Source organism: Oxyura jamaicensis, chromosome 1 (assembly GCF_011077185.1).
Source record: "Oxyura jamaicensis isolate SHBP4307 breed ruddy duck chromosome 1, BPBGC_Ojam_1.0, whole genome shotgun sequence".
NCBI lineage: Eukaryota > Metazoa > Chordata > Aves > Anseriformes > Anatidae > Oxyura > Oxyura jamaicensis.
This window is the reverse complement of record NC_048893.1, coordinates 95,290,791-95,303,523: the sequence shown is the minus strand read 5'-3', so window position 1 is coordinate 95,303,523 and position 12,733 is coordinate 95,290,791. Positions and strand designations below refer to the sequence as shown.

At 48.9% G+C, this 12,733-nt stretch overlaps 1 protein-coding gene across 1 annotated transcript in view; it reads right to left on the bottom strand.

Moving 5' to 3' along the window:
* Positions 1 to 6,750: 6,750 nt before the first annotated feature.
* The window catches only part of PTGFRN (prostaglandin F2 receptor inhibitor), a 65,527-nt gene continuing 59,544 nt past the window's right edge, over positions 6,751 to 12,733 (bottom strand). Inside the window, exons 8-9 of the mRNA XM_035315268.1 lie at positions 11,582 to 11,887; positions 6,751 to 10,346 (exon numbers count right to left, since the gene is read on the bottom strand). Of these exons, the coding sequence (XP_035171159.1) occupies positions 10,180 to 10,346; positions 11,582 to 11,887 (473 nt within the window). The 3' untranslated portion in view covers positions 6,751 to 10,179. The remainder of the gene's footprint in view (positions 10,347 to 11,581; positions 11,888 to 12,733) is intronic.

Sequence of the window (12,733 nt, the reverse complement as noted above, 5' to 3'; positions counted from 1 at the left end):
ACGTCCCAGGCAGGGAGAGCGTGGCCTCTCAGCAAGCAGCCAAGCACAAGGGACTTGGGATGGAGGCACTCTCTGAACGGCCTGGTTTGGTTTTTGCAGGGAGGAGGGCGGCATGAAGCGCTTACTCCTGAGCCGCGCTGCTCCCGCCAGCCTGCTGGGGCATCGGCTGAACGGCTAAATTGGCTCAGGGATTCGCAAGCAAGAACTAGCCATAAAACAAGCCCTTTTGCTTGATCCCGCTGGACTCCCGGAGGGAACAAGATTCATGTAATGAACCAAAACAAACACAAGGTCCCTCCTTGCCCCATTTAATAAATGGATTCACATGACAGCCCGCAGGGCCAGAAGACAGATGCACAGACTCCTCATGGCAAGGCTGGTGCCTTTATCAGCTCTGACTGCTCGTTAGCCTGCGCACGCAGCTCTGTTAGCACTGCACAGCTCCCCAGAAAGCCACATCCAGCCCGGGGAGACAGAGAGGCTCTGGATCAGGATCTCACCTGTCCCCTGCCACCCACCAGCACTGCAATGGAAGGGAGCGGAGGAGCAGCAGCTCTTTAGGGTGCAACGAAGGGCTGAAACCATTGCTGCCTCCCGCCTCAGGGGCAGGGATGAGGTTTGCTCTCCCAAGAGCAACCCAAAGGTGCCCTGGGGATGATCCTGATGGAGGGATCCCTTCGGTGGAGGGAAAAGCACCTCTGCTGCAGTGGCAGAGGAAAGGGAAAGGGTTGGAGTTCAGCCTCGGTGAGCTGCCTGCCGTCAGCGTGCAGATAAGCACACACGTGGGGACAGCTTGGTGCCAAGCCTGCAAAACTCTAATGACGCATGAACCGCTGCTTGCATTCACAGCGGAGAAACCGGGGAGAATAGGATTGCCTCACCCATCCCCATCACCGGCAACGATGATGCTCTGTGGAGGAAAACGACAGCTCCCTCTGCCCGGGACCGCACAGTCTAAAACTTCCTCGCTCCCTCCTGCACAGCCAAGCACACGGCAGGGCCATTAACCACGGTAAAGGAGGAGCAGCAGAGAATCCTTTACAGGGGTGCACCGACAGCAGAAACCTCATCGGTGAGGCATGGGAAGAGAGATCCCAAAACGCTATTTTCGCAGAGAGGACAAAGAAGGGCAACTGATAGGGAAATACCACTTACTGGGGAGCACGGAGGGTCCTCGCCTCAAGTGGCAGGAACACCCCTCTGCACCCAGGCAGGGCACTGCCACCTCCTGCTTCAGCTGGAGGCCAGCTTGCCCACAGCACTGGCTTTGGCTTTAACACGGTGATGACAGTCTTTCATTACACATCCCCACGTACATTTTTGCTCTCTGCTCCGCAGTCCGCTTTGTGGGCATCCTTTTGGGATGCTGCTCCACCACTTTGGGCCAAAGCCTTCCAGAAAAACACCAAAAACGCAGCATGGAAGTTACACAGAGCCCAGCGCAGCCAGGATGAAGTCAGATTCGACACAAAAGGGGCAGTCAGCAGTGTCCTTGGGGACTGTGAAGCCTCACAGGCAGCCCACTGCTGACCGGACACCCCTGTCGTGGGCCTGGGGGTATGGCAGGATCACTCCTGCAGCAGGGCAGAGATGCTACGGGGAAGCCATTGATGGTGAAGGAGGTGACACCTCTTGCCTTTGCTTCGCAGCTCTCAGGGGACGTGCCCCCCTTCCCCGGCCCAGAAATGCCATTGCCACATCCCCAGGGTGACCAAGGATGGACAGCCTTGAAAGCGAGGGGCCGGAGCCAGGCAGAGCTGGGGGACGCGGGGCAGAGCGCGGCATTAGCCGGGATAATCCAGCAGTCCTGGGGGACGCGCTACAAGCCTTCAGATAATCAGGGGAGCTGGCGCAACAGACTTTGAAGTCTGCCATCAGTTTTTCTCAGCCCGGCTCAGACATCAAAGGCAGCTGGTTGCGTCCCCCAGTTACGGAGCAGGAGCCAGCTGGCTTCCCCACGGCCGCCGGCTCATCCGCCATCCCTCCCACGGGCAGAGCCCTCCTGACGGAGCACAGACACCCAAATCCACTGGTTCTTGCTGGAGCCAGGCTCGCTTTGCTGGGAGCCATGCAGACTTTCACCGACAGCTTGCAGAGAGGAGCGTGATGGTAGCGGATAAATACCTCCACCCTGACACACTGCCGAACCACACCACCAGCCCCCAGACAGCCGTGAAAGCCAGGCAAGTCTAGCAACGCTGCAGAAAGCCACGGCCACTTCTGACGGCAGTGGGAAGGACTGCTGCTGCCACTCACATCTCGCACCCCAATGTATGGCAAAGACAGGGTTTGCATGAGCAAAACCCACAGCAGTTTCAGCACAGAAAGGCTGCTCTGATGGTTTTGCACCCAAAAAAAGACATTTTCTTTGGTACAGGAACTGAAACAAACCTCTTTTTTGGGGGGAAGGGAGGGGGATGAATGACACGACACAACAACCTATTGAAACCTAAGAGCCGAACAGGCTGAAAAGCAGACAAACATCAGTCCTCTGCAACCGCAGCTTTCTAGGGCTCTGTTTTTTTCTCACCAAGGGTTGGCCTAGGAGTAGAGCACCCACAACTCTTTTTTGGTGAGCTAATGGTTGCTCTCATTCACGCCATTTCTTCTATAAAAAGTTAGGCAAGAACACAATTGGCCAGGGCACTACAGACACACCAAAAGCCTCCGGAAATGCAGTTCCAGCCACTGACACGCTCACCTGAAGGAAAACCCGGGAGGTAAAGCAAGGTGGTCACCAGGGCCTCAGCACCAGCTGGTTTGCTCTGCAGGTCCACACCATCTGCTAAGACAGAGCCGATCTTCCCTCTAAGCAACGCTCGTCAAAAATACCTGACGGGTAGGTATTTTTGAGGTGACAAGGGGCTGCTGCAGCACTTCACTCAGCCCCTGCTGCCTCCCATAGGCAGCCTTTCCTCCTTGGCACCAAAGCACTGCAGTTTTCTGCCTCCATGGCAGCACCTCTGCAGCTCCCCAGGTGCAACCTTTTTGGGCAACCTTTATCAGGTGGCACAACGCTTAGGGGGACGACGCGCTGCTGGGGACCAGGCAGCTGAGGGATGCTGCAGTGAGGATGCTAATTCAGCTTTCCTCCAGCAGCTCCCCGCTGTACCAAGGGAAGGAGCTTCAACGAGGCACCGCTCGGTAGCTGCCCCTTCCTGCACGGAGAGGCTGTGCTCCTCTGGCCACGTGGTTTGGCTCTGAGGCACACAGCCTGCTCTCTGCAAACCCCAGCATCCCCCTTCTGCAGCACGTTCAGGACCCAGTCCTGTCATCGTACAGTTGACAGGAGCAGCCCCCTATCTGGCTCAGCACTACTCCAAACCTCTCCATGACGGCACTCGGAGCAGCATCAGCATTTTCTTAGCAAGCAGCAGCATGAAAGACTGCTTGAAGCAGAGCAGAAGAGGCTCTTGCCTGGTTCTTTTTGTCCCCAGTGGACACGGGGAGGGCAGAGGACAGGGAAGAGAAGAAGGAGGTTAAGAGGGGAACAGGGAGAGCAGTCACAGCAGGCTGTTGTTGAGTGGGAACTTCTCCTGGGGAATATAGAGCACTATAACGTGTGGGGAGAGAAGCTAGGTTTTAATATTAAGCTGCTTATTTAGGTCTCTAAGTCATGGAGATGCCGTGCTTCAAAACTAATTAGATTGACAGAGCTTGGATTTGATTACAGGATTTGCAGAAGCAAGAGGGTTTAAAAAAATTAAATGGCTGCCCTGGAAATGTTAGCAAGGGAATTAAACAGCCATTGCTGCAGCCAATTGTTAAATACATATAAGCTGGGAAAAAATGATAAATTCCAGCTGCCAAAACTTGCTGCAGCAGGGAGCTGCTCTGCTAGCAGGCCTGGCTGGAAGATGCACAAAAGGTGCGTTTCCCCAGTCCTAGAAGTGGGCACAGGGGCTCCACAGCCCCTCCACAGCACATGCCTCCTGCCGATGGCAGCCTGCAAGTCTAAGAGCAGATGGGTTTTCCCCTGCCCTGACCCTGTGGCACTGAGCACGGCACCTGGAAGCCAGAGGCAGGCAGCTCTGGCTCGAAAGGAGAGAGGCTGCAGGTCCCACAGAGCAGCACAAGGGCTAGTGGGGAAATGCCAGCACCTACATACACAGTCCCATCCCCACACCCATGACAACAAGGCTCTGTCTGCACTGGCAGAGAGATCACCCTGGCACTATGGACAACACGGAAGCGAGGCACAGGTTCACTCCTGAAGTGAGGAAGCAAGGCAGCAATGGCAGAACATGTACAGCTCACCTCGCATCAAAGTCTTTGCTATATTGGTAGAACTCATCTAACAGAAACAATTCCCTGTCCCACTCCTCTCAGATCGTGGGAAAAGCAGCAAGTTCACAAGGTCCAATAGCAGAGTCAGAGCCGCTCTTTTTAAAGGCACGCAACTGCTGACTTCTGTTCCTCCTGAAGCACCGAAAGCAACCTTCATTCATGAATATGAAGCTTCTCTCCAAGTACACAGACAAGTGTCCGAAGGAATTCATTTCAGGGCCTGATGAGTCGCTAGACTTAAAGTGTAGCATTAGCATGCTAGTAGTCTGGGTGTATTTAGCTACCAGACAGAAGCTCCCAGTAAAGTAATAGATGCTCTGCTCCTTTACGTCACCTTCTCACCTTCCCTGGCATCAGTTTGTGTAAAGCATTCTGGACAACATGTTGTCCACCCCATCTTGCTGTCTTTGCTGCACAAACACCCCAAGAGAACAGGGTGGTGTAGGCAACATCGATGCTGTTGCTGCTGGTATCCTCCATTCACACTGAAGGAGGATGTCACAGAAAGACTGGATTATATTTATGCTTAGCCAAACATTTTTTCCTTCAAGCAGAAGGGAGGAGCTACATCAAGCTCCAAGAAAACCTCCAAGGCATACAGCTTTGGTTAAACAAATACATTAGGAAGGGTTTTAAGTGTATGTACTACATGTCACCTCTTTGTGCTTGGATTGCAAGTCTCACCCTGAAAGCAACTCTTCCAACGCTGCCATTGCTGCCCAGGGCTTAATAAGGAATGCTCCCAGTACTGCAACACAGCAGCTATCACCTCGCTTTTGCCTGACACCTCCCACCTAAGAGACCCTGCAGTGCCTCCCCAGTTACTCCCAGAGACTTGGAGAACATCTCTCAACAGGGGCTCAGTCAGGTGGGAAGTGGTGACACTCGGGGGACATGCCGCTGCTGCCAGCCACAGAAGGTAAGGGAGGGTTTAAACACAGCAATGCCATGCCCATGGTCCCGAGAGCCATCTTGTTAACACTGCATGCAATCAGGTCAAGGAAGGAGATAAACAGTGACTAACAAAAGACATTCCTGGATGAATGCAGGGAGCTGAAGACAGAAAGAAAAGAAAAAGATAATGGCACCAGGCAAGGACACCTCAGCATGCACCTGAAAGGCTACAGGCAAAGCCTCCAACTTCAAAAGGCCCTTAAACATCTTACTTCTAAAGAAAACGTAATCTTCCAGGCTGAGAACTACGAGCTCAGCTTCTGAAGGGGCTCTCCCTGAAACATCAGAGACAGACATCTCTGAGCTATGGTGGCTGGGGGCAGCAGCGAGAGGGACAAACACCAAAAGTAGAAAGACAAGACACATACATTATCCTTTTCATTGCTGAAAGACTCACCTTACGGCAATGGTTTTGCTCCAAGTAAATACCTCAAGAAGACTGGTCACTCACTATGAGTGCAGCTACTAGAAGAGACAGCTTCAGAGAGATACTTTGGAGATAACATGCCGGGAACCTTGGTACGAGACTGCAGGATTCACGTGGCAGGAAAGCAGCATGGCTGAAGACTAGAAGCCTGAGCAGGGATATAAAAGACAATTAGAATGGATTGGATCCCATAACCCAATGGCTATTCTTATGCAAAGACAGGTGTTATACACAAAACGAGAAGGAAAAAAAAAAAAAAAAGACTAAAATCCATCCTGGAACTATTTTCACAAAAAGTCTCTGTGAGAATTAACGTTACAACAAGCTTGAGACTTAATGAATTAAAGACCATGGCTATATCTGCTGTGGTTTCCTCCCTCCTTTCCTGTCCTATCACCAGAGGGAGCTGCTATTGCCTCATTTCTCTCACCTGCCCGGCCAATACTTTTACACGCTTACCACACCTGATTCTCACATCTGAGATAAGCTGTCCTTTCCTTTACAGCTCATGGTAAGAAACGTGTACTTGCAGGTTCCCGTTCTTCTAAAATGCACGTCTCAAGTAGGTCAGATAAATTTCGTTCTTGAGATACCTATTTTTTCAAGTCCAAGGGGGGTAGACAAGGTGTTAAAGGTGAAGCCTGCCACGGTAACCTTCAGAAAAAGACTTTGCTTCATCCTAGGCACAACGTTCAGTGCAGAGTTGCTTGCCTGGAACTCATAGATGATGAACAGCATTTGTGTTATCATCGCAAGCAGCCGCTTGGAAGAAATGAGGCCAAAACCATCTTATTTAGAAAATCTGTCCCTTCTGCTTTGGCAACAAAAATATTGACTTAGAGCGGGGTAGAAATAGGGTCAATTTGGAAAACAATTAAGTTCCCCAATTCGTCATACAAACGTAGGCAAATATTTTAAACTTACTGTAAAAGGACTGATGCTTATTTTTCAGGGCAAGCAGTGCTGGGAACAGGACTGGAAGGTTTACTTTTGACAACCTGGCAGTAACAATAGCGTCTACATACATGCAAGGTAGAAGGAGGGAACTCCCATAGCACAAACATCCAGACCCACAGCAGAAGCTTAATCAAAAAGGCTCTTTATTTTAAACATAAAAAGAAACATTTTACACAGTATTGTTAGAACTATTGGGTACCTGCATTCCAGAACTGTGCCAAACACTTCATTTTGTAACTTTGAAATTAAACCAAAAGAAAGAAAACATCTTGCCCTTCTGCTATACGGATGTTCAAGCTTGTCCTGGATCAAATTCCAAGTGCCTGGAGGAATTTACCAGCTTACCCAGGAGATGTGGCAATGCAAACAGAGGAAGATCAACATGAGCCCTTAGGATACTTAGACAATACCACAGGTTGCAGCAAAGATACAGATCCTCGCACAGCATCTCAGGCAGCTCACTCTCCTGATATTCTGCAGGTTTAATACACGACACGGTGCACACACACCTCCACTCACACAAACCCTGGTCACACAGGAAATAACAATAAAAAAACATGAAAGTGACCAGGAGTCTTTTTTTTTTTTTCCTACTTTGGAGCCAAGATTTCCTCTCTATTTTTAAAAAAGGGGATAATACAAAATTGGCACAAATAGAAGGAAACCTGTAGGGTAAAGCCTAGCCCCTCAGCTTCTAGCCTTCCAACTACAGCGAATACAGGGTCTAAGGGGATGCAGCATTGCCTTCCAAGGGGCTGGCAGCAGCGTGAGCTAGCAGCGAACTTGCTTCACTTGGAATGACAAAGATGGTTTGTTACTGGCCTTGAAGGAAGGTCAGCATTAGCTAAGGACATGGGGACCTTTCACTAGAGGAGCAGGGAGCCCTGACCAAATAACCCTGAGTATTTTTCCGGCAGGGATAAAGTGTGCTATGTTGCGTGCTTGGGAAGAGCTGGCAGGTCCCTGCTCATTCATTCCCTAATTATTGCGTCGTGACCCTCTTTCCCTAAAGCTTAACCAAGGGCACACAAATATGGCATCAGTCTGCTCAGATAGCAAGTGACTGATGCTGTGCTTTGAACTTCACCACCACTACCAATCGCCCTACCCAAGACACCCCAATTCCACAGGTCATTTCTGTGAAGAAAGCAGACAGTAAAGCAGGAAAGAAGCTGCGTAGGTCAGTGTGGGAAGGACGGCCAGCACCCCAGACATCAGAATGTAGTTCCTTAACATCCAAGGAAAAGCAAGATTTCACTACAGTAGCCAAATAGGAGAGGAAGAAAAAATCTTGTTGTCAAAAAGATATTTGAGTGAATTCTCTCCTTGATGCCCTTTCTTTGTAAAGCATCACTGAAAATTTCCAGGCTTTCACAGTGGAAAGTAGAGAATGCTTCTGCCCTGTTCCTCAGCAGAGGCAGCTACATCTGTCTGCAGCATAGGCCTTTTCAGAGCTCTTCAAGAGAGGAAGAAAAAACACACACACACACACATCAGGACAGAAAGAGAAGCTGATAAGAATGTTTAGGCCAAAGTCTTCCAGAGGTTTACAGGCTTTGGGTCTCTCACCTCTAGAATCCTACACAAAGTGCCAAAGAGTCCAATTGTGAGTTGCAAGCTCCATCTCTGCAAATCAAGTCCATTTTGAAGATGCCTCTCATTCAGCTTCCAATAATCATTAGACATTGTGTGTGTACATATGTACAGTCAAGGTTAACCCGCCAGCAGTGTGACTGTGTGCATGTTTGCAAGCTGGGGGCAGAACATAGCCTTCTAGAGAAGGTCTTCATGCCAACCTTGGAAAAAAGGTCACAAGCTAAGAAAACAAAACAAAAAACGTTACTGAAAAAAAAAATGGAATAGCTGTAGTGGTGAGTGAAAGGGTCCAAAAACTGATGTGAAATGAGGTCATCATAGCACAGACCTGCAGCTCCCCTGGAACAAGCTATTAGTGAAGGAGACTGTCTAGAACATAACTAACCTCTAAGATGGGCAACAGCACACCACAAGCACTACCTTCTTCAGATGCCATCCTCCAGAGACTTTTATTTTATCCTACAAAATCTGTAAAGGATTGAACCCTGACTTCATCTCTGCATTTTCAACCATTCCTGATGCAAGCTAGACCCTGGCCTGTGACATTAGGTTGTGGTACAGTCCTACTCTTTTGTTTGTATGCAGTACCTATACTCTGACTTTTATTGCTTAAAATACCAGCTGTGCTGGAAAGACAGAACTGCCCGGAAAAGCAGCTGCTCCCTTGGCAGGAGCCAGGTCAGTGTATGTGGAAGACCAAAGCAGGACTTCTTATAATATAGCACCTAGGAATATGCCTCGAACCCATGGGGAAAACCTCACTGCAGGCCCATGTACGAGACCAGGATCGCAGGAACTTTTTTGCTGCCCTCTTAAGCTTGCTCATATTCCTACCCTGAGCTACTGCAGTCAGACTCTGCTCACAGGCTCAAGGGTTACCACTGAGTGACTGGCAGAAGCAGCATTGGTATCTGGTCTGTGCATCTGGGGACAGTTTACCAGTCTCCTCTAAACATGGTCAGTTGGCCAATTGCACACAAAGATCCATCTCATTTTTTTCATGAGTCACTCCATTGCCAGTTGGGCAAGGTCTCCTACCTCTGCCAAGGCCCAGCAGAAGGCTGGATCCTGCCTCTAGACACCATGTTGCCCCCCCCGCCACAAGCAGAGCAGGGTCCGAGGCACAACGTGAGCAGCTGTAGTGAGGAGAAAAGAAAGTGTAAGGGTTGGGGAGCTGGTGGCCATACGCAGACATCCAACTTGTCTGAAGAGTGACTCTTCAGGGCTGCCAAGTTAGCCCCTGTTCACCACAGTCAAAAGCTTTGAGCATGAAAAACTAGAAAAAAAAAATAAGAAAAATGTCTCAAAGACCTCCAGGCAAGTTATGCTTTCAGGTTAATCGTAAACCCTTTGAAAGCCAGGGAAGAGAAGGCATGCTGACAGCCAAAAATCAATTCTCTGCTGGAAAAGCCTCATGAGGCACCAGTGGAATACCCTTCTCCAGGCTTCAAGCCAACATAGAGAAGTCTGTGAGATAAAAACCTGACAGAGGAAGTGGACAGGATGCTGCAATGAAGGTAGAGGGGAAAAGTAGATCGGTTAACACAAGGAAAGTCTGACGATTCTACCAGTCCCTTCCCACACATTGCCCTCCCTGTCATGTTTTCATAGAGGAAGACCTTTTCAAAAACCAAGAGGGGCTAAACCAAAATATTTATAAAATAAACACTTTAGTGAATTTTGTCACAGGGCCCTGCTGAAAGCAGGCTCAACAGTTTGTACATTAGAAGGACACAATCCCTACGCAGAAAGTGCTGCTGGAAAAAGGAGAACTCTGAGTCACTAAACATGGCCTGAAAGCTCTCGGGGCATGATGTGTAACAAGGAGAAGCTTGAGGTCCAGGCTGAAATCAGAGAGGAAGTGTGCTGTCTTGTCTGGGCCTGTGAGCGAGTGTCTTAGCACAGTCCAAGAGCCCTGTGAGTCTCTCCCGAAACGCAAGCGTGCCTGGCTCCAGCACTCAGTCCATCTCCATTGACATCAGCCGGCGACGCTCTCGCCTTGTTTCCTGCACTTCCTTCTTGCAGCACCAACGGGAGCTGCAGTAGCCGATGAGGCAGGATAAGAGTCCGATGACAGTGGCCAGACCAATGCCAATCAACAAGGGATACTTGAAAGCATTCAGAACTGAAAAACAGCAAGGAAAACAAAGTCATTAGATATCACAGAGAAATTTAAAGATCAACATTGTTTGTTCTTGCCTAAAGAGGGGGGAAATCCCACATCTTTCAGTCATGGGCAGGTTATTTATTTTGGAAGGAAATCAAGCTAATTCTCCTTCTTGATTTCTGTCTTTTGAGGTTTGGGATATTGGTGCCTTACTGCCCTTCTTTCTTCACCATATTTCTTCCTCCACCATTTCAAAGCTCTGGGGAGGCTGGAAGCACCAGGGAAACCTTGCAGTGACATAGCAGAAGTGACAATAATTCCAAGTACTCCATTACCTGTTTCTCCAAACAATGACCTTGCAGAAGTTCTCTGTCAGAGGCAAACTGTGGCTGCCATCTCTTAATAAAATTGTTTCCAAATGGTAAGGAGTTTACACTTTGCTTGACTAGAACTACTCATACAGTACATTCACTGCCACTCAGCAACCCTGCCCAATCAACCTCCAAAGCTGGTGCCTGAACAAGGAATTTGATTTGTAGGCACCTGATATCAGATAAAAGGCAGTGTCAAGAAATGGAAGAAGCTTAGAAAGTAGTTATAATAGTTATCTGCATAGTAGGGAAAACAAACGTTTCTGATTCAAGTTCATGGAACTTCTCATTGTGACCTCTCCTGGAAACGCTTAGAAGAAACAAACCAGTTCAAAACCTCTCCCAAATTCATTCTCCTCCTTAGCTACGTGCTGAATCTAGTACACATCTAGCTTCTCACAATGTCTAGCAACACTTGCAACTCTGACTGTAGAGCAGACAAGGCATTAAGTGCAGGGAGCAGCATGTCTTGTGGTTAGGAGAGGGAGGAAGGAGTCAGAGCTCTGACATTTAGTTCCCTGCTTTGATATTAACCGTAACACGACTACTTCAGCACACCCCAGCAGCAAACCAGTGCTTCCTCCAGCAGGGAGCAGGAGGATTAACACTTGGAGAGAATGCTACGCCTTGATTAAAAGATGCCCTAGCTATGCAAAATGTCAGCAAGACACCAGGAAAAAGAACACTTTGTTCTTATGAGTATGACCTATTCAGGCCTACCTGGCCTATAGAATTTGGAATTACAATTTGAGAACAACAGCAAGAGGATAACAAAATCTAATGAGATTATCACAGGCATAATTAAAAACATACATAGTGAATATTTGCCACAGAAAAACATAAGGTGCTAAAAATCCCGCAACACGCGCTGTAATCTCTTACCATCCATTTTCACAGATAGAAAGACGGGTTTGGCTTTGACGGCAGGCTCCTGCTGCCACACGCCGGTGGCAGACCGTACCCATGGGGTCACCACGCAGTAATGGTTCCCAAAATCATGGTCCTCGCAGCCGTGCACACGGAGACGGAATTCCAGCGGGCTGATTCTCTCCAGGCTGAGATCACTGCTCCCGTTTCTCCTGCTCTGCGTCACGATCCCTCTCCGGTCCACTGAGGCCAGCAAGACGGGCTCTCTGTCCAGCGCGAAGGAGCGCACGGCGAACCAGGAGACATCAAAAGACATGTCATCTGCATTCGTGGACAAAGAAGAATTTGGACATGTTGGTGAGCTGCAAAGACTTTTCACAGTGCCACTTCTCAGCAGAAAGGTTAATCTGCCAACAGCGTAACCGACACTGAACTGACAGTGGGGATAGGGGAGGCAGGGAAGAATGCCCTGAACATGTCCTTTCTAGGAGGATTCAAGCAGTGAACTGCAATGATATGCACGGACAGAAAGAACATCGCTGCACAGGGAGGGTGACTTGCTATGGGGACAACACAGAGGGGGTTTCTTGCTTTCCTACCTGTCATCCTAAAATGTGTATTTTGTTTCTGATCTAAGTTTTCACCAAGCAGGCCTGGTGTCGTGAGAAGTGCTCGAACTGTGCTGAGCCTACACTGAAAAGGGCGCGGCAATGCTAGGTATTTGCTAGCAGAGTGATCTGCAATCACTGCCTTCATGCAGCGCCTACGCAGCTACAAAATCAGAATGCTCTTTCCTAAAGGCCCCTTCCACACGTTTAGTCTGCCTAAACTAATAAAGAGATTCTACACAGAGCGGAAAAAAAAATACTTGCAAAAACACAAGGCATTTGGGTGCAAAGCTTGACCGCAGTGCTTTTATGCACGTTTCCCATGATTGTTAGTAAGTGTCATGGACCATCATGCACCGTGCCCTGTATGAATTTTACTCTCCAAAGATGATAGCCTACCAAAACCATTTGCAGCACCTTCCGCATTAACCTCGCTGACGGGTAGGCAGCTCATCAGCACATTTAGCTCTTCCTATGTTCGTGCAAAATGCTATTGATCCCATTAGCAGATCTCAATCTTCACCCTATTAGGCTGTTGTAGCTGAGTATCTGCTTTAAA